Source organism: Lepidochelys kempii, chromosome 1, assembly GCF_965140265.1.
Source record: "Lepidochelys kempii isolate rLepKem1 chromosome 1, rLepKem1.hap2, whole genome shotgun sequence".
In the NCBI taxonomy this organism is placed as follows: Eukaryota; Metazoa; Chordata; order Testudines; family Cheloniidae; genus Lepidochelys; species Lepidochelys kempii.
The window spans coordinates 1,733,222-1,752,519 of record NC_133256.1 but is presented as its reverse complement, the minus strand read 5'-3'; the positions used below and the strand labels follow the sequence as shown (position 1 = coordinate 1,752,519).

General features: G+C 49.0%; 2 protein-coding genes across 2 annotated transcripts; one reads left to right on the top strand and one right to left on the bottom strand.

Moving 5' to 3' along the window:
* The first annotated feature begins 4,029 nt into the window (after positions 1–4,029).
* Positions 4,030–4,977, top strand: LOC140914564 (olfactory receptor 52R1-like). Its single transcript, XM_073352672.1, has one exon. It carries the CDS (start codon positions 4,030–4,032, stop codon positions 4,975–4,977), a length of 948 nt encoding a protein of 315 aa, XP_073208773.1.
* A 13,000-nt stretch (positions 4,978–17,977) lies between these two features.
* On the bottom strand, positions 17,978–18,910 carry LOC140914512 (olfactory receptor 52N2-like). Its single transcript, XM_073352537.1, has one exon. It carries the CDS (start codon positions 18,908–18,910, stop codon positions 17,978–17,980), a length of 933 nt encoding a protein of 310 aa, XP_073208638.1.
* Positions 18,911–19,298: the final 388 nt, after the last annotated feature.

Genomic DNA, 19,298 nt, shown 5'->3' with positions numbered 1-19,298 from the left:
ACTTACCCCAGTACCTGGGGAAGTCACAACTCACGGCTTAACACAAGAATGGATTTTAACTCTAATCGACCATGTAAAACAAGTACAGCAGGCGGTGGCCTGGCGAGACGAGCAAGGAGCAGCAAGAGTCAAAGCATGGTACGACCTGCCTGTGGAGCGTAATCTACCCATGGTGGGAGATCTAGTGATGTACAAGATTCCAGGTCAACACCATCCATTCCCAGCTCCTAAATGGAAGGGTCCCTATCTTGTCCTTGACCAATTAGGGCCCAGTATGCTATTACTGGGTACAGAGAATGGAGGACGGGAGAGGGTTCACTGCACCAATTAAAAAGGTACAAACAGGGGATTGGGAAAGGGGACATGTAAATTTTGTTATGTATGTATTACAGGTTAATTCAAAAAGGAGAAAAGGATGAAAATTCCCTGGCCCTGGATGGAACAATTACTAGTGCTAGTCACAATTGTCACATTTACAAATTCTATTCAGATCCCACGATGTGAAGTGTCAAAAGGAGGAAACACATGGACGGCTACACATGCAACCTGTGGTAATAAAGCTAATGAAGACGATGAGAATCTCCCCATAGAAAGATGTACCACTAATACTCCAACAGGAATTTGGCAGTGTCGGTATATGGTTTATGGATTAGATGGGGGAATCCCAACCAGGTGGAGAATATCAAATGTATCAGGAAATATCGCATGGTACTCCCTGGGTGCTACCATGATTAACGATAGTGGAAAACACAGTTACCCAGCTATGTGGTTTGTTACGGAGGGTCCAAAGAATATAACCCTCTGGTCTCCTGGAGCAAATGAACCCTCTGGGGAAAATAGGGCCCCACATTTGGGTGTAAAATCCCCTTTGGGACGCTGGGTGTACGATGAGTTAACCATTTTACAGACTGTAACCCTACAGGTGATATGGATGCCAAGTTGGAAGAATCCAAATTTAAAGTGGCCACAGCCCGGAGCCGAGAATATTCCCCGACGAGCAAATGTCTGGGAGCCATTGTGGGAGCAGGTGCAGCCAGCACTTTTTGACATGTCCTTTCACTCTATTCCAGGGATGGGACGCCCCAAGGCATGGTGGGTGGACCGAATCCATCCTAATGGTAGTATGTACATAAAAGGACTGAAACAACAATTCAATGGGTGGGTGAGGGGACACACCTGGAATCGTCGTCGGAAAAGGGGATCGTGGGAAGTGGGGAACACTGTGCTGGGCACATGGAATCTGGGGGACGAGGGGGTAACCAAACAATTAGTAAGCCAAAATGTGAAATTTCAACAACAAATTAATCAGTTAATGGCACAGCAACTATCAGCAGTTGCCAAAGGGTGGAGGACACAGTCGAGGTAAACTTGCAGCTAACTCACTGGGCAGGGGACCTGGTGACCTGGGTAGGGGATGGCTTCAGAAGACTAACATGGGGAGAAGTGTGCGTAGGTATTCAAAATGCTCAGTTAATAATGTTAATGAATATTATGAGAGATGCTTGGTCAGAACAATGGCCTTCAGTATTAAATTGGGAGGCTAGCCCATATTTATCCACAATTGCAAAAACATACCCATCTACCTGGAAAATAACATCTCCGACCTGTGGGGACAGTTCTTGTGTAATTGTTACTATGATACCATGGGAAGGAAATGCAAATAAGGTGGTTCCCTTGAACTCTATGGGAGTAAGTAGGGAAGGGGGAGCACGTTGGGAGCCACTAGGGAATAGGTGGGGGGATGGAATGGGGTAAATTGGACTGTCATCACATTAAGCAGTTGTATATCCAGAGGAGGAATATGGATGTGCCCCTCTCCTATGACTATGGAGGAGCAGGATCAATGGCCTATTGCAAAGGGGGGGGCATTTAGGGGTAATGTATATGGGGTACGGTGTATTCTGTTGGGAATGTATGCAATCCTGCAATATAACACTAGGAGACAAAATCTTTCCAGTGTATGACCAAATTATAAACTTCTATACACTGCCACTTGGACTATGGTGCACCAATGGATCAGTGGACTTAATCATTGTAAACAATCGAACCAGCACCTACTACCCCATACCGTACCAAGTAGTTGAATTGGTTTGGACAATACCAAATTTCACTGTGGATATTCAATGGACACACAATATGGACAAAAGTACACAAAGATTACAAGAGCAACTTGCTGCAAGTGCCAACAGTTGGACACACTTACAATACTCACTACAGGATGGTGCTGACAAAATTTTAACCCTATCAAAGGAGGAGAAGCAGCGTTTTTGGTGGTGGCCAGGATGTTGGACCGTACTGCAGTGGTCAGGACTCTCGGTGTTGCTGTGGAGTATCATAGCAGCTGGTGTATTGTTAACTATATGTGTGTTACATTGCATATGGAAACGATCAAGGGGGGCACAACCCTCTAGAGAACAGCCACTAATTATAACCTATAAGTAATGTATAAGTAATGTAGTAAGCCCCCCTCCCCCCCAGTGTACTAGACAACCTGCACCCAGTCTTCTCAGGCCCACTACACTGGGAAGTCTGGAACACTAATTGGAATAGGTGTAGTATGCCTGTATGAAAAAAGGTGCAGGGTACGGTACTCATCTTAGGTGATATATGTTTCTCATTCTGCTTCTTTCCAAATGCAGAACACAACTATATCTTGAAGATATCTACCTTTTCTGCAAAATTAACAAACTTCATTTGTCCCTCAAAAAATTAGCCTAAACCTTTTCTAGGATTTCTTTTGTTCTTAATACACTTTAATAACCTCCTTTTTGTGATCCTTAAACCTGCCATGCATGGATTTTTCCATGATGTTTTTAGCATCCCTTATCAATTTTCATACATTCCAATTTGTATTATTTGCTCTCTATTTTCCCTCTTCCCCATTTGTTATAGATTGCTTCCAATCCCGTCCCTCCTAATTGCTGTCTTCACTTGGTCAGTAAACTGGGGTTTTGTCCAAAGTACTCTACTTTCTTGACAGTGGAATGGTGGATTTTTGCCAATCTGATAAACTCTTCTTCAAGAACTCCAAATTTTCATTCTAATTTTTTTCTTGATTTTTTCCCTCCCAATCATTTTTATTGATATTTTGCCTCTCCTTTGGGGAATTAGCCCCTTTGAAACATTGTCTATAGATAATACTGGTTGGGAAGTGTGCTGGGTTTGTCCATTTGAATGTAATCAGTTTGTTCTTTATTTTCCTCTCCTCAATCATATGCCCCCTTCTTTGTCTCTTCTCTAAACTCAACAGTCCCAGACTTTTCAGTCTGTCGGCATAAGGCAGCCTCCCCCATTCTCATAGCCTGTCTCAGAAATCCCCTTTCTATCTGCTATACACTTTATAGAGACTGAGTGTCCACAACTGAGCGTGTGTCCAGAGCAGGTTATTCTCCATCCCGTTCCTTAGGCATCCGAACCTTGTCTTTGTTTTGGCCACTGCTGTGAATGAGCAACTGTTTCCAAGGAGTTGCTATCAATGACCCTCAGGTCTTTTCCATGAGGTGAGTTCTAGTTGGGATGTTTCCCTCTGGTACATGTTTCCTCAAAGCTTTGTTTCTTTTTCAATCTTAGATTTTGAGCAGCCAAGTGAATGGGGAACTCCCTACAGCATGGACTTTCTAGTCTGGGTGTCATTGCTTTAAGGAATAATGATGGATAACCAGTATCCACACTTGTGTTTCTTGCTGGTGCCTATTAAGGTTTCCCAGACCATGTCATAGGGGAATTATTTTCGCATGGAGCACCATAAAATATGGAATTGGCATTAGTAGGGTCACTTGTTCTTAATTCATTTATCTGAATACTGAAAATGTCATTTTTTCAATGTGTGAGGAGTAACCAATCTACTTTGCCCTTCATAACAGCCCCCAGTAGCGCATGTAGTGTCTCATATTAACATTGTCTCTCCATCCAGGCATTTGTACTGCGACCATCACCCTAGAGTCTGGGCACATACAGGAAGTCAGAGGAACGTACAGTACATGCAGGAGACACCGTTCTGCATCAGATTTGGATACTTTCTCCTACTCCATGTCAGATTCCAACACAACCGACTTCACCAACCCCTCCACCTTCATCCTTCTGGGCATTCCTGGCCTGGAATGGGCTCATGCCTGGCTCTCCATCCCCTTCTGTGCCATGTATGCCATAGCCACCTTGGGGAACTTCACCATTCTATTTGTTGTGAAGAGGGAACTGAGCCTCCGTGCCCCCATGTACCATTTCCTCTGCATGCTGGCAGTCAGCAACCTGGTCCTGTCTACATCCATGCTGCCCAAAATGCTGACCATCTTCTGGTTCAATTCCAGGGAGATCAATTTCAGTGCCTGCCTCACCCAGATGTACTTCATTCACGGCTTCTCAGTGACGGAGTCTGGGATTCTCGTGGCCATGGCTTTTGATCGCTACGTGGCCATCTGTGATCCCCTGAGACATTCCACCATCTTGACAAACCCCGTGGTGGCCAAGATTGGCCTGGCTGTGGTGCTGCGTGGTGGCATGATCATACTGCCCTGTGCCTTGCTGGCGAGGCAGTGGCCATATTGCGAAACCAACATCATCCCCGATACCTACTGCACACATATAGCCGTGGTGAAGTTGGCTTGCGCTGATATCCGCATCAGTAGTTACTACGGCCTCTTTGTGCTATTCTGTGTGAAGGGTCTGGATATGTTTTTAGTTACATTGTCCTATACCCAGATCCTCAGGGCCATCTTCAGCCTCCCCACAAAGGATGCCCGGCTCAAGACTTTGGGGACCTGCAGTTCCCATCTCTGTTCCATCTTAGTCTTTTACATCCCAGCTGTCTTTTCCTCCCTCGCGTACCGGTCTGGCCAGAATGTGGCCCTGCATTTCCGTGTTCTCATTGGCAACTTGAATCTCCTGGTGCCCCCCGTGCTAAACCCCATCATCTACGGGGTGAGGACCAAACAGATCCGGGACAGGCTGCTCCAGCTCTTTATTCATAAAGACATCTAAATTTTTCCCTGGTACTCTGGCTCTCAGACCATCTGCATGCAGAGCTGGCTGGTGATATGGTGCTGGGCCCTCTTCCCTGAATCACTGACTGGACAGTCAGAATAACATTGAATCTTTTCCTGGCCTTAGTGTGCTGTGTGAGCATGAGAGACTGGGGAATCGGTCTGTGTACCACTCATTAACTCGTAGGGTTCCCATATTTCTAATTGCTTTTAACTGGACCCCTGAGGCTCTGCGCCCTGCCCCGCCTATTCCCTCAAGGCCCTGCCCCTTTTCCACTTCTTCCACCAAGGCCCTGCCACTGTTCTGCCTCTTCCTCCAAAGACCTACCCTTGATGCTCAGTGCTCTTCTCCCCAGCCCCAGCCACTCACTGCATCATCTCCACCTCTGTACCATGGCCCACCTTCAGCAGGTCCCCCTCTGCTCCAGGTCTGGGATGGGAGCTGCTTCTGCCTGACAAGTAGCCTGCAGTGGATGCAGTACTGGGGCTGACAGGACAATCAGGAGTGGAGAGGGAAGACAGGAAGACGCATAAAAGCAACTGAAGCAGGCGGGCGAGACTGTGCATCATGCAGCTTGAGGGCCCTAAAGCTCAGCTCCAAAGTCCCGAGGGAAGAGACCATTGTGTGGCTTATCTCTTTAGCTTTCAGCTCCCCCTTGTTCCTCCTGGCTGGGGGCCTCTAGCTGGCAGGGTAAGGACTGGGAGCCCTTCGCCCTGAGCCAGGCCTCGGGGGCAGGACAAGGGATCAGGTGTGAAGCTATAAGGAGAACAGCTGAGAGAGGCAGAAGGATAGTCCCCTGTGTCAGCTGGGAAGGCGGGATGCTGGCCGGAGGCCGGGGTGGCCGCGGGAGCTCACAGGGAGGAGGATAAATGGCACACCTGCCATTAGCCGGGTATTTACACATGCACACGGCACCCTATCTGGAACGACAGGGCACCCATTGCCCAGGGGCTGAAGCTCAGTCTAACGTACGCTCTGCATGATGCTTTTGATCACTACATCTAGAAGCTCTTTAGCTAGCCTGCTAGGCAGCATTATCCCCATGCCATGGATGGACTGAGCCATGCAGGGGTAAAGTGATTTACCCAAGAGAACACAATGAGTCAGTGCCAGAGCTGAGAGTAGGAACCAGGAGTTCTGGCCCCCAGCACATTGCTCTGGCCATGAACTGGCATTGCTCCTCTGCTTTGTGTTAGATGCAGTGAGTTTATTTCTGTGTCATGATCAATGGCAACCCATTGAAAAAAGGCAGCTACACCTTGGGACTCAGCAAGGCATGCAGGGACCTGCCTATGGACAGAACTCTACGATTTTTCCATGCCACGTGCTGGGTGGCTTGCGGTTGGGACAAAGAAAGCACAGGCCACATGGCAAAAGGACAATAAAAGGCAGCATCATCATCTCTGTATGGTCTTCAGTCCGGCGTGTTCCTTCTGGAGGGACTTTGCTACAAACTGAAGCTCTGAACTAAGGACTGAATGACCCACCTAGCTGTGGATGTACTCCAGAGACTTGATTTGAACCTGCTGTTTATTTGATCACTGCTACAAGCCTGAACCAAGAACTTTGCCATTACGGTGTGTCATTGATTCCATTTAACCAATTCTAGCCCTCATCTATATTTCTTTCGTTTTATGAATAAACCTTTGGATTTTAGATTCTAAAGGATTGTCAACAGTGTGATTTGTCAGTAAGATCTGACTTGTATAGTGACCTGGGTCTGGGGCTTGGTCCTTTGAGATCGGGAGAACCTTTTTCTTTTCCTGGAGTATTGGTTTTTATCATAAATATAAAGGGAAGGGTAAACACCTTTAAATCCCTTCTGGCCAGAGGAAAAACCCTTTCACCTGTAAAGGATTAAGAAGCTAGGATAACCTCACTGGCACCTGACCAAAATGACCAATGAGGAGACAAGATACTTTCAAAGCTAGAGGGGGGGAAGAAGAAAAGGTTCTCTCTGTCTGTGTGATGCTTTTGTCGGGGACAGAACAGGAATGGAGTCTTAGAACTTAGTAAGTAATCTAGCTAGAGATGCGTTAGATACTGATTCCTTTAAATGGCTGAGAAAATAAGCTGTGCTGAATGGAATGGATATTCCTGTGTTTGTGTCTTTTTGACTTTTTGCCCAGAGGGTTTCTCTCTGTTTTGAATCTGATTACCCTGTAAAGTATTTACCATCCTGCTTTTACAGAGGTGATTCTTTTACTTTTTCTTCAATTAAAATTCTTCTTTTAAGAATCTGATTGCTTTTTCATTGTTCTTAAGATCCAAGGGTTTGGGTCAGTGTTCACTTATGCAAATTGGTGAGGATTTTTATCTAGCCTTCCCCAGGAAAGGGGGTGCAGGGTTTGGGGAGGATTTTGGGAGGAAAGAGGTTTTCAGGCAGGCTCTTTGTTACACGCTTGGTGGTGGCAGCAATAAAGTCCAAGGGCAAAAGGTAAAATAGTTTGTACCTTGGGGAAGTTAACCTAAGCTGGTAAAAATAAGCTTGGGGGGGGTCATGCAGGTCCCCACCTCTGTACCCTAGAGTTCAGAGTGGGGAAGGAACCTTGACAGTTTCCATAACCATTCATCCCTACAAGAAGTGACACTGGTGGTGATACTTGGAAACTGGAGTATATAAGGGAATTGCTTGTATGACTTATGGTTTGCCAGTGTGGTGAGACGGAAGTCCTCTCTGTTTGGCTGGTTTGGTTTGCCTTAGTAATAAAGGCCACCCAGCCTTGGGCTGTAACTGCCCTGCTCTAAACAATTTGTCCTGAATTGATACTCTCAGTTGTATCTCACCAGAGGCCGCATCGTTACACCCTGTGAAGTCAAAATACCCAAAGCAGCATAGAGCTGGGCTCTCTCCTTGGCTGACTGGGGGCAAGTTATTCCAGCCAAGATTTTCAAAAGTGACTAATCATGTGGGATGTCTCTGTCTTCGACTGCAGAACTTGACACACACACACACGCCCCCAGGACTCCTCATCAGAGGGTGGCTGCTCAGCCGTTTCTGAAAAGATCACCATTGAAGGTATCTCAAGTAGTGCCCCCCAAATGGAGACCCCTCAAAAATCACGAGTTCCCTGTGTGTGCCTCGGTTTCCTCTGCCATGAAAAAGGAGATTCTCATGCTTTCCCGCATCACAGCGGGAGTGTAGCACCATGAAGGTGCATAGAGCATTTCAGAACTGTGGGTGGAAGGTGCTATCCATGGGCAAAGCAAATGTAACCCCAACGGAGCTTACCTAGGTCCCTGGGGCTCCCTGTGTGAGTAGCTCAGAGAGGTGCATTCAGTTGGGAGGGAGGGGAAGACAAGGCAGACCCAGAGTCTGCTCAGCAACCCAAAGGGAGTGAGATGCCCTCCCCTGGGAGCTCAGGAGTGGGGGGACGCGATTTTGGGAGCTGTCTGGAGCCCGCTAGGGAAAAGGCAGGACTGGCTATGGGGGGATGGTGAGTTCCAGGCCTGCATGCAGGGTTCCCCCTGAGAACTGGCCTCTGAGGACCTGAAAGCAAAATCCCCCAGCTTGAGCCTTTCCTGCTCCAAGGCTGAGAGGGCCAATCAGTCAATGACTCAGTGAGGACATCAATAAAGCAGCTTCATGCTGTCATGGATCCACAGGTCTGGTGCTCTTGAACAGCTCCGGAACAGCCCCTGGAACAGTGTGGCAGCCCCCTTAAGGTCACATTATCCCACTATGGTCAGCCACCTGGCTTCACTGCCTCCTGGGACTGAACCTCGGAGCCTTCAGCCCCCCGCTTTCCACCGTGAGCTCCCCTCAGCCAGTCCACCTGGGTTGGACACCTGAGAGAGACTCGAACACCCGAAGGAAGCAATGCACTCCCCACTTCAGGCTCTGCAGTGACGTTCAGCCAGCACTGAGAACAGCAGTCGGGTTTATTCGGTGCCTGGAACACAGGGTAGAAAGCCCTTGGCGGGAGCAGAGAGAACAGAAAGCTACAGCGTGATCCATTTTGGTCAGCCCAGAGCCCTCTGACCCCTCTTCAGTCCCAGTTCAGGAGAGTCTGCTGCTCCCAGCAGCACACACTTAACAACCCCCACCTGGCCCCTCCTCAGTCCTTTGTTCTCCAGCTGATCAAACATGATTGGCCTCCTGCGGGGGGGAGGGGCATCCATGGTTGTTAGTTGCTAGGTAACAAATGACTGGACAATTGGAGTGGCCATTGTCTTCTCAGACTCATGGAAATGGGGCCCAGGACTCAGAGAGCCAGGTGTTCATCACACCTGTATCTCTGCAGAGAGTAAAACTTCTCTCACCACCTAGTTAACTATGCAGCATGGAGGGGAACCTAGACCTCCCCCACGGCAACTTGAGACCATTACTCCTCGTTCTGTCATCTGCTACCATTGAGAACAGTCTCGAGCCATCCTCTTTGGAACCCCCTTTCAGGTAGTTGAAAGCAGCTATCAAATCCCCCCTCATTCTTTTCTTCCGCAGACTAAACAATCCCAGTTCCCTCAGCCTCTCCTCATAAATCATGTGTTCCAGACCCCTAATCATTTTTGCTGCCCTCTGCTGGACTCTTTCCAATTTCTCCACATCCTTCTTGTAGTGTGGGACCCAAAACTGGACACAGTACTCCAGATGAGGCCTCACCAATGCCAAATAGAGGGGAATGTTCTCAGTGGTACCAGATGAGAGAACAAGGAGTAATGGTCTCAAGTTGCAGTAGGGGAGGCTTAGGTTGGATATTAGGAAACAATAGTTCACTAGGAGGGTGGTGAAGCACTGGAATGGGTTCCCTAAGGAGGTGGTGGAATCTTCTTCCTTAGAGGTTTTTAAGGTCAGGCTTGAAAAAGCCCTGGATGGAATGATTTAGTTGGGGATTGGTCCTGCTTTGAGCAGAGGGTTGGACTAGATGACCTCCTGAGATCTCTTCCAACCCTGATGACATAATAAAAAGGGAAGGGTAACCACCTTTCTGTGTGCAGTGCTACACAGTCCCTCCTGGCCAGAAGCAAAACCCTTTCACCTGTAAAGGGTTAAGAAGCTAAGGTGACCTTGCTGGCACCTGACCCCAAATGACCAATGAGGAGACAAGAAACTTTCAAATCTGGAGGAAGGGGGTGAACAAAGGGTTTGTCTGTCTGTGTGATACTTTTGCTGGGAACAGATCAGGAATGCAGCCTTACAACTCCTGTAAAGTTAGTAAGTAATCTAGCTAGAAATGCGTTAGATTTCCTTTAATGTTTAATGGTTTAAAGGTAAAATAAGCTGTGCTGGATGGAATGTATATTGCTGTTTTTTGTCTTTTTGTAACCTAACATTTTGCCTAGAGGGATTCTCTATGTTTTGAATCTCATTATTTTATAAGGTATTTACCATCCTGATTTTACAGAGGTGATTCTTTTACCTTTTCTTTAATTAAAATTCTTCTTTGAAGAATCTGATAGATTTTTCTTTGTTCTTAAGATCCAAGGGTTTGGGTCTGTGTTCACCTGTACCAATTGGTGATGATTCTTATCAAGCCTTCCCCAGGAAAGGGGGTGTAGGGCTTGGGGGGATATTTTGGGGGAAGACGTCTCCAAGTGGGCTCTTTCCCTTTTCTTTGTTTAAAAAGCTTGGTGGTGGCACCATACGGTTCAAGGACAAGGCAAAGTTTGTACCTTGGGCAAGTTTTTAACCTAAGCTGGTAAAAATAAGCTTAGGGGGTCTTTCATGCAGGTCCCCACATCTAGAGTTCAGAGTGGGGAAGGAACCTTCACACCTGATATTCTATGATTCTATGAATGATCACATCCCTCAATCTGCTGGCAATGCTCGTACTTATACAACCCAAAATGCTGTTAGCCTTCTTGACAACAAGGGCACACTGTTAACTTTTATCCACCTTCTCGTCCACTGTAACCCCTAGGTCCTTTTCTGCAGAACTGCTGCCGAGCCATTCGGTCCCTAGTCTGTAGCGATGCATTGGGTTCTTCCGTCCTAAGTGCAGGACTCTGCACTTGTCCTTATTGAACCTCATCAGATTTTTTTTGGCCCAATCCTCTAATTTCTCTAGGTCCCTCTGTAGGCTATCCCTTCCCTCCTATCCCGCAAGCACTTTAGACAAACTGACTGGTAAAGGCAAAGCATAAAAATAAGTCTATTAACTACAGAAAGGGGGATTTTAAGTGATTCTAAGTGTTAGGCCCAGAGGTCAGAGTTGGCTGCTGCCTCGCCCCTCGAGTCCCCTTTTGCCCCTGGGACCAGGGCCTCGAGTATTTCAAGCCCAGTCTAGCTAGCGAGGAATTCTCTGGGTGCACCCAGAGACTTTGAGCGAGGTCCCAGAGACCCCTGATCCCTTGGCCTGCCAGATCCACTTACTGGCATGGTGAGGGGGATGAGCCTTGGGTCAGTCTGCTTCCAATGTCTCCACGCCCCCTTTCTGGAGAACTGCTCCCAGGGGCTTCAGGCCATGGATTGTATGTGTGTGTGTGTGTGGGGGGGGTCCATATTCCCTACCTCCCCACTGCACGCTGCATCATTGTTGGCCACAGTCCAGCCCTTAGTAAATAATTTGTGTGGCTACCGTGCTGGGGACCAAGGGACTGAGAAAGGAGAACATTGTACAGTTCATTGCATGTGCTTTCAGATGATTTGAGCTCAGTTAAACTCAGCCCCTTGGGGCAGGGTTTGTGGGTCTGTACAGCGCCTAGCACAGTGGGGTCCAGGGGCCTGCCTGGAGCTCCTACACCCTACAATAGTAAAGATTCATTCCCCAATGCGCTCCCATTGCTCTGTGGTGCCCAGCAGCACAGAGCAGCCGGGAAGCAGGCTGTGTTCCTCCCATACCAGAGCATCCCCATGAGGCAGTGTTGTCCATCCCCTGTAATGCAGTACTTGGCTCTCCAGCTGGATCTCTCTGGAGCCCCACCCCACCCAGGACATTATTGTCCTTCATGTCCTTCCCCAGGATTAAAACCCAGATAACAGACCAGAAAGTCTCCTGCTCCACCTGGGGTCTTACTTCAGCACCAGGCTCTTCACCCAGTGACTTCCAAAGGAGAGATCCCACCAGCTCTCAGCATCTCCTCTGCTTCCCCTTTGTCCTCTGCCAGACCATCAGTACGTGCCATGGCTCTCAAGTCCTGTCCCTCCCTATGACCCTCCTGCAGCTGGTTCCTCTCCTGTCCCACATGTGTGGGTCCTTCTTCCACCTCTCCACCTAGAAGAGGGGTTCCACCTACTGTGAAGACGACCAGCATGGACCCACCCAGCTCCTCCCCAACCGGGGTGGTTACTGACCTGAGCCTGACACCTCTTCCAGAGCAGCCAGGCAGGCTAACTGCTCACTCAGGCTCCCGTTAACCCATCATTGGCTGAAGCGGCTGGGGACGGGGTGTTATATGCCCATCATATGGGCTTTGCTGCTGCTCAGGGTCTCCAGAGTAATGCCATTGAGAGTCAGCAGCAGGAGGAGCAGCGGGCTCAACGGGTAGTGATCAATGGCTCCATGTCTAGTTGGCATCCGGTATCAAGTGGAGTGCCCCAAGGGTCGGTCCTGGGGCCAGTTTTGTTCAATATCTTCATAAATGATCTGGAGGATTGCACTCTCAGCAAATTTGCGGATGATACTAAACTAGGAGGAGAGGTAGATACGGTGGCAGGTAGGGACAGGATACAGAGGGACCTAGATAAATTGGAGGGTTGGACCAAAAGAAATCTGATGAGGTTCAACAAGGATAAATGCAGGGTCCTGCACTTAGGACGGAAGAACCCAATGCACCGCTACCGACTAGGGACCGAATGGCTAGGCAGCAGTTCTGCAGAAAAGGACCTAGGGGTGACAGTGGACGAGAAGCTGGATATGAGTCAGCAGTGTGCCCTTGTTGCCAAGAAGGCCAATGGCATTTTGGGATGTATAAGTAGGGGCATAGCCAGCAGATCGAGGGATGTGATCGTTCCCCTCTCTTCGACATTGGTGAGGCCTCATCTGGAGTACTGTGTCCAGTTTTGGGCCCCACACTACAAGAAGGATGTGGAAAAATTGGAGAGAGTCCAGCGAAGGGCAACAAAAATGATTAGGGGACTGGAACACATGACTTATGAGGAGAGGCTGAGGGAACTGGGATTGTTTAGTCTGCAGAAGAGAAGAATGAGGGGGGATTTGACAGCTGCTTTCAACTCCCTGAAAGGGGGTTCCAAAGAGGATGGCTCTAGACTGTTCTCAATGGTAGCAGATGACAGAACGAGGAGTAATGGTCTCAAGTTGCAGTGGGGGAGGTTTAGATTGGATATTAGGAAAAACTTTTTCACTAAGAGGGTGGTGAAACACTGGAATGCGTTACCTAGGGAGGTGGTAGAATCTCCTTCCTTAGAGGTTTTTAAGGTCAGGCTTGACAAAGCCCTGGCTGGGATGATTTAACTGGGAATTGGTCCTGCTTCGAGCAGGGGGTTGGACTAGATGACCTTCAGGGGTCCCTTCCAACCCTGAGATTCTATGATTCTATGCTAATATTTCACATGCATCGCCCAAATGCCAGCCCGGCCAGCCATCCAATTCCCAGTGGGGAGATCAGGAGCCCATCACCAACCCCATGCTGACTCCTGTCCTGGGACGGTCTCTGCAGAGCACCACTGAGAATGTCATCTCCTGCCCGGACACCACTTCTCCCTCCCAGTCTGTCTCCACTGGGGGAGGCCTTTAAACTAGGTTCACCAGGGGAAGGAGACCAAAGCAACTCCTGTCTCAGAGCTGACAACATCACTGCACCTAATATAACCCTTCGCTGGTGTTTCTCCATAAAGGGCAGCATGCGAGGTCATGGCTGAAAGCTGGTAACTAACTTACATCCCTATGAGATGTGTGCGGGGCCGATAGTTCAGGGCTAGTGTAACTATGTTGAGAATCGTGGCCCCATGGCCTTGAAGTGAAAGCGAGTCACGTGGCGAGAGCCCGGTGGAAACCATCACAAACAAGCTATAATCATCGAAGCCACGTGGCGGGAGAAAGGCATGTTACCGCAGACAGAGGCTGCCCCGTCTGTGAACAAAGACAAAAGACTGATTCAGTCTGTCCTGGGGTGGAGGGAGACATTCTGCTCCCGTTCACTGAGGAGGTAGCTAGGGAAAGTTTGGGTCCCGGCTCCCTGGTGCCAGCAAACACTGCAAGAGACTGACCTTTGGAGTGAAGCCCTGTGATCAGCGAGGAAAGGGGACTATTCACAGGCCTTGGCCCTAGGTGACATTTTCTGACTGTGTTTTGTACGTGGCCATTTAACTCTCTTCCTTCAATACCTTTCCTTTTGTTTTCCAACTGGACTCAGGGCCGGGCCTGGGACAGGTGCTGGGCTGCAGGCTGAGAACCACAGCGCCCCGCGCCCTGAAATCGCCCACAGTCCCCGATGCCCAGCGCCCCCGTCCAGAGCGGGGCCAGCACTGGAATCCGGGGTGTGGGCTGGGCAGCGGGACTACACCACTGCGGCTGCGCCGGGCCGGGCATCAGCGGGGACGTGGACCCCGCACCTGCCACCGTGCGGGGCCGGGCAGCAGCGAGGACCCGAACCTGCCACCGCCACCACCACCGTGCGGGGCCCTGACCCTGAACCCACCATCTAACCCCTCTCAGAAATGTGGGCAGCCTCCTCTCCTTGATAACCATCCGGTACTTCGCCTTGCTGAGATCCGCCAGGTGCGGGAGGAGGGATGGGAGTGTGCCCGGAGTAGGAAACTATCCGCCCCCACACCGCCCGATTCCTAGTTCTGCGCTGGGGAGCAGCCAGCCTCCTCTGCTGCCCCCTGCCCCCTCCCGCCAGGCTGTGGGGTGGAAGCTCTTCAGTGGCTCTGTTCCTGTGCAAGCCCTACCAGGGTCACCCCCTCGCTGGAGTGTTGTACAGCGCACAGCGACACCTAGTGGCTGAATCATATACTGCAAGTGAACATAATTACAGGGGCTGGTTCTGAGCAAATGCTATAGGTAGTTTCCATCTCTTGTTTATTTGTTAACCCCTATGTCCATATGGAAAATGTAACAAGTGGCCCAGGAAGGCCTTGTGGATGCTGAGCAGCTGTGAAAGTCAGGACGCTTTGGGTTCCTAAACATACATGGATGTGCACCTGGCCCAGGATCCTGTCTCTGACAGTGGCTGGTTAGGTTAAAATTTTTAATTTATATTCTTACTTTGTTACCTACTTTGCAGAGAGAGAGAGAGAGCGAGCGCCTGTCAAGACTCCTGGTTTCTATCTGAGCTCTGGGGGAGGGAGTGGGGTCTAGAGAATTACAGCAAGGGGCAGAGACATTTGGGATCTATATAAGAACAGCTGAATGGCCATACTGGGTAGCTGCAGTTACATGAATGCTTTCACTAGCCACTCATGAACCACCAATACAGAGGCTCCAGCTACTTCCCCCCAGCTGCCAAGCCTAGGACTTCTACCTTCTTGGCCTGGTCAAGAGCCTGACCAGTGTAATTTTATTACCCAGTCCACCCCTCTCTCAATGTGGAGAGAACATTGCACCAGCCCCAGTTCATGAGCAGATTTCCTTTTTCCATTTCAAACAACACACTGTATTAACAAAAACAATGAGGAGTCCGGTGGCACCTTAAAGACTAAGAGATTTATTTAGGCATAAGCTCTTGTGGATAAAAAAACCCACTTCTTTAAATGCATGGAGTGAAAATTACCAATGCAGCCTGGACAGTTATCTCACCAGCTGGTTCTCCATCTCGTTCCCTTCCTGCGGTGCGGTTGCATCCAGCTACAGAGTTAAAGGAACCCTCATCCACCTCCCAGAGGTTTCTAGGATTCAATCACCATCTTTGGGCTCCCCTCTGGGACACACCTCCCTATGATCCCGAGAGTGGAAAGAGTCCCTGGTTCATCTGTGACAGGCTTGCAGCTAACATCTGAAACAGCCGTCTCAATGAAAGGCAATATGCTCTCTTCCCTTTCTGAGGAAACACCGCCTTCAGCGGCAGGGCAGGAGCCAGCCTAAGCCGCCCCTGCCCTGAGAAATATGCAGTTTCTCACTGCTGCGGAGGACTAAAGAAGAATTTCTCCCATTCCCTCAGTAGTTTCTGGGCCTTTACCATTAACAGCCGGAGCTACATGGAAGAAATAATTGCCAATTAGCATATCAATAGAATTATTATCTACTACGCCCGCTAATAATACACCTTACAAACCCTCGGTTTCTATGTGCACTTTAGCCAACGGTACAGGGTTTTGTAACCTCCTACTAATAAAAGCTGTGAAATCTGTGCTGGCAGCGTGTCACCTTCTTGCACTATACTCTGCCTAACCACACAAATCACGGTATCTTCCCACCCAAGGTGTTTCCTGCCAATAACGCTGATTTTACTACCCAGTATAAGTGACAGGTGCCTGAGGGGCTTCTGTGCTCAGGGTCGCAGCATTCCCATGGGCTACCTGCTTCCTCCCAGCACAGGGCATTCATTCCCCAGGTGGCCAGTGGAATTGCAATAACAGCACCTTCTGGGTTCTTCTATTTTTACAGGAGATTTGGGTCCAGTTACCAGCAATTACAAAGACGGCAACCCTATGAGTTCATGAGTTGTAAACAGACTGATTCCCCAGTTTGTCACACTAATACAGTACACTCAGGTCAGGAAAGGATTTCATGTCTCTTTATCCAGTAAGTGATTCAGGGCAGAGGGTCTGGCACCATATCACCAGCCAGTTCAGTATGGAGCTCTGTCTGAAAGCGAGAGCACCAGGAGAAAACTTTAGGTCCCTCTATGAGTAAAGAGACAGAGCAGCCTGTCATGGATCTGTTTGGTCCTCACCCCATAGATGATGGGGTTTAGCATGGGGGGCACCAGGAGGTACACGTTGGCCATGAGAATGTGGAAATGCAGGGGCACATTGCGGCCAAACCACTCCGTGAGGAAAGAGAAGAGAGCTGGGACATAAAAGATGGGACACACAGATGAGACATGCAAGTCCCAAAAGTCTTGACCCGGGAGTCCTTTGTGGGGTGGCTGAAGATGGCCCTGAGGATCTGGATATAGGACACGGTGATCAAAAGCATATCCAGACACATCCCAGAGAATAGCAAAAAGAGCTTCTTCTGGCTCACCCAGTCTTTGTGTTTTTAAAGGGCTGGACCAACCCCTCCTCTCTCTGTCCCCTTTTCTGGGGAGGTTCCATTCCTTCCATGCCCTCCCCTCTGCAGAGATGCTGGAGAAAACTGGCTTTTGTCTAGAATGCAGTTCCTCCCTTCTTCGGTCCTGGCGAGATCTGGTTAGGTGCTGAGAGTCTTAAATGACCAACCTATTTACAGACAGATGCCTCCGCCCCAGCCTCCTGCCCCTTTCCACAAGTTGTTTGAGTGAAGAGTATGGGAAAAGCCCAAAGACACAAGGATACAGAGGGTTCATTCAATCAAACATGAGTTAACATAGTTTCCACCCATCTGGGTTTAACGCAGACAGTCAGGTTTTTGGCTTCTGTGTCTGGGTGTCATTTAGGGTTGCCATGTACCCAGTTTTGAACCAGAAAGTCTGGTCAAAAAGGGGATCTGGTAGGGTCCAGTTACTGCACTGTGAGGGAGGCCTTGGGTCATTAACTCATGCCACCCGATCATCCTGGGCTGTCTCCTAACTGCAGAAAGGCTCCTTGTCTGGCTGCAGGAGTGCCTGTCTCAGACCCGGAGCAGAGGGAGCCAAGCCTGGGTGGGGAGGGAGGTGGAGATGATCCAGAGTGATAGGGGAGGAGAGGAGTGGATCCCTAGGCTACTGATGGACTAGGTGGCTCAGATGAAGGGGCACTGAGGGAGGAGGTGGGGCAGGGGGAGACCTTGGTGGAAGAGGCAGGTTAGGAGGCGGGGTCTCAATATTCCACTTACCAGCAGTTATAAGGTAGAAACCCTATGAGTTGCACATAGACAAATTCCTCAGTTTGTCATGCTGACAGAGCACAGTAAGCTCAGGAAAGGATTTAATGTCTCTTTGACTGTCCAGTCAGTGATGCAGGGAAGAGAGTCTGGCACCATGTCACCAGTCAGTGGAGCTCAGTCTGAGAGTCAAAGCACAAGGAGAAAAATCTTTAAGTCTGTTTATGAGTAAAGAGCTGGAGAAGCCTGTCCCGAATCTGTTTGGTGCTCACCCCATAGATGATGGGGTTTAGCATGGGGGGCACGAGGAGGTACAGATTGGCAATGATAATGTGGAAATGCAGGGCCAAATTGTGCCCAAACTGGTGCATTAGGAAGGAGAAGAGAGATGGGATGTAAAAGATTAAGATGACACAGAGGTGGGAGCTGCAGGTCCCAAAAGTCTTCAGCCGGGTGTCCTTGGTGGGGAGGCTGAAGATGGCCCTGAGGATCTGGGTATAGGACATGGTGATACAAAATACATCTAGACAGGTCATCAAAAATGCCACGAAGAGGCCATAGTAACTACTGATGCGGTTGTCAGTGCAGGCCAGCTTTACCACGGCTATGTGCTCACAGTACGAGTGGGGAATGATGTTGGTTCTGCAATATGGCCATTGCCTCGCCAGGAAGGGATAGGGAAGTACGAGCATGCTGCCACGCAGCACTATGGCCAGGCCAATCTTGGCCACCACGGGGTTTGTCAGGATGGTGGAATGCCTCAGGGGATGGCAGACGGCCACATAGCGATCCAAAGCCATGGCCACAAAGATCCCAGACTCCATCACTACAAAGCAGTGAATGAAGTACATCTGGGTGAGGCAGGCACTGAAATTGATCTCCTTGGAATTGAACCAGAAGATTGCCAACATTTTGGGCAGGGTAGACGTGGACAGGACCAGGTCGGTGACAGCCAGCATGCAGAGGAAATAGTACATGGGCCCATGGAGGCTCAGTTCCATCTTCACAATGAACAGGATGGTGAAGTTCCCCAAAATGGCTATGACATACATGGTGCAGAAGGGGATCGAGATCCAGACATGTGCAGTGTCCAGAAGGATGAATGTGGAGGGGTTGGTGAATTCAGTTGTGTTAGAATCTGACATGGAGCCGGGGAGAAATCCTCCATATACCATGCATCCCCTTGACTTCCTTTATGTGCCTAGGGTCTAGGATGATGGTCACAGGACAAATGCCTGGATGGAGACATAATGTTAATATGAGACACAACAGGCACCACATCTACTGTTGAACCTTAGAGTTACGAACTGAACAATCAATCACAAATCTCATTCTGAACGATTATGGAATCAAAGAGCAGCAGAACCAAAACCAAGACGAAAAAAAAAAAAAAAGACAAACACAGGACACTTCTGGATATAAATGTAAACAATTAAAAATATGAAGGGAACATTTTTAAAAAAATATATTTGGGAAGGTTAGGAAACAATGGAAAAGCTGGTATTGGAGTAATTAAAAAATAGCATAGGAATA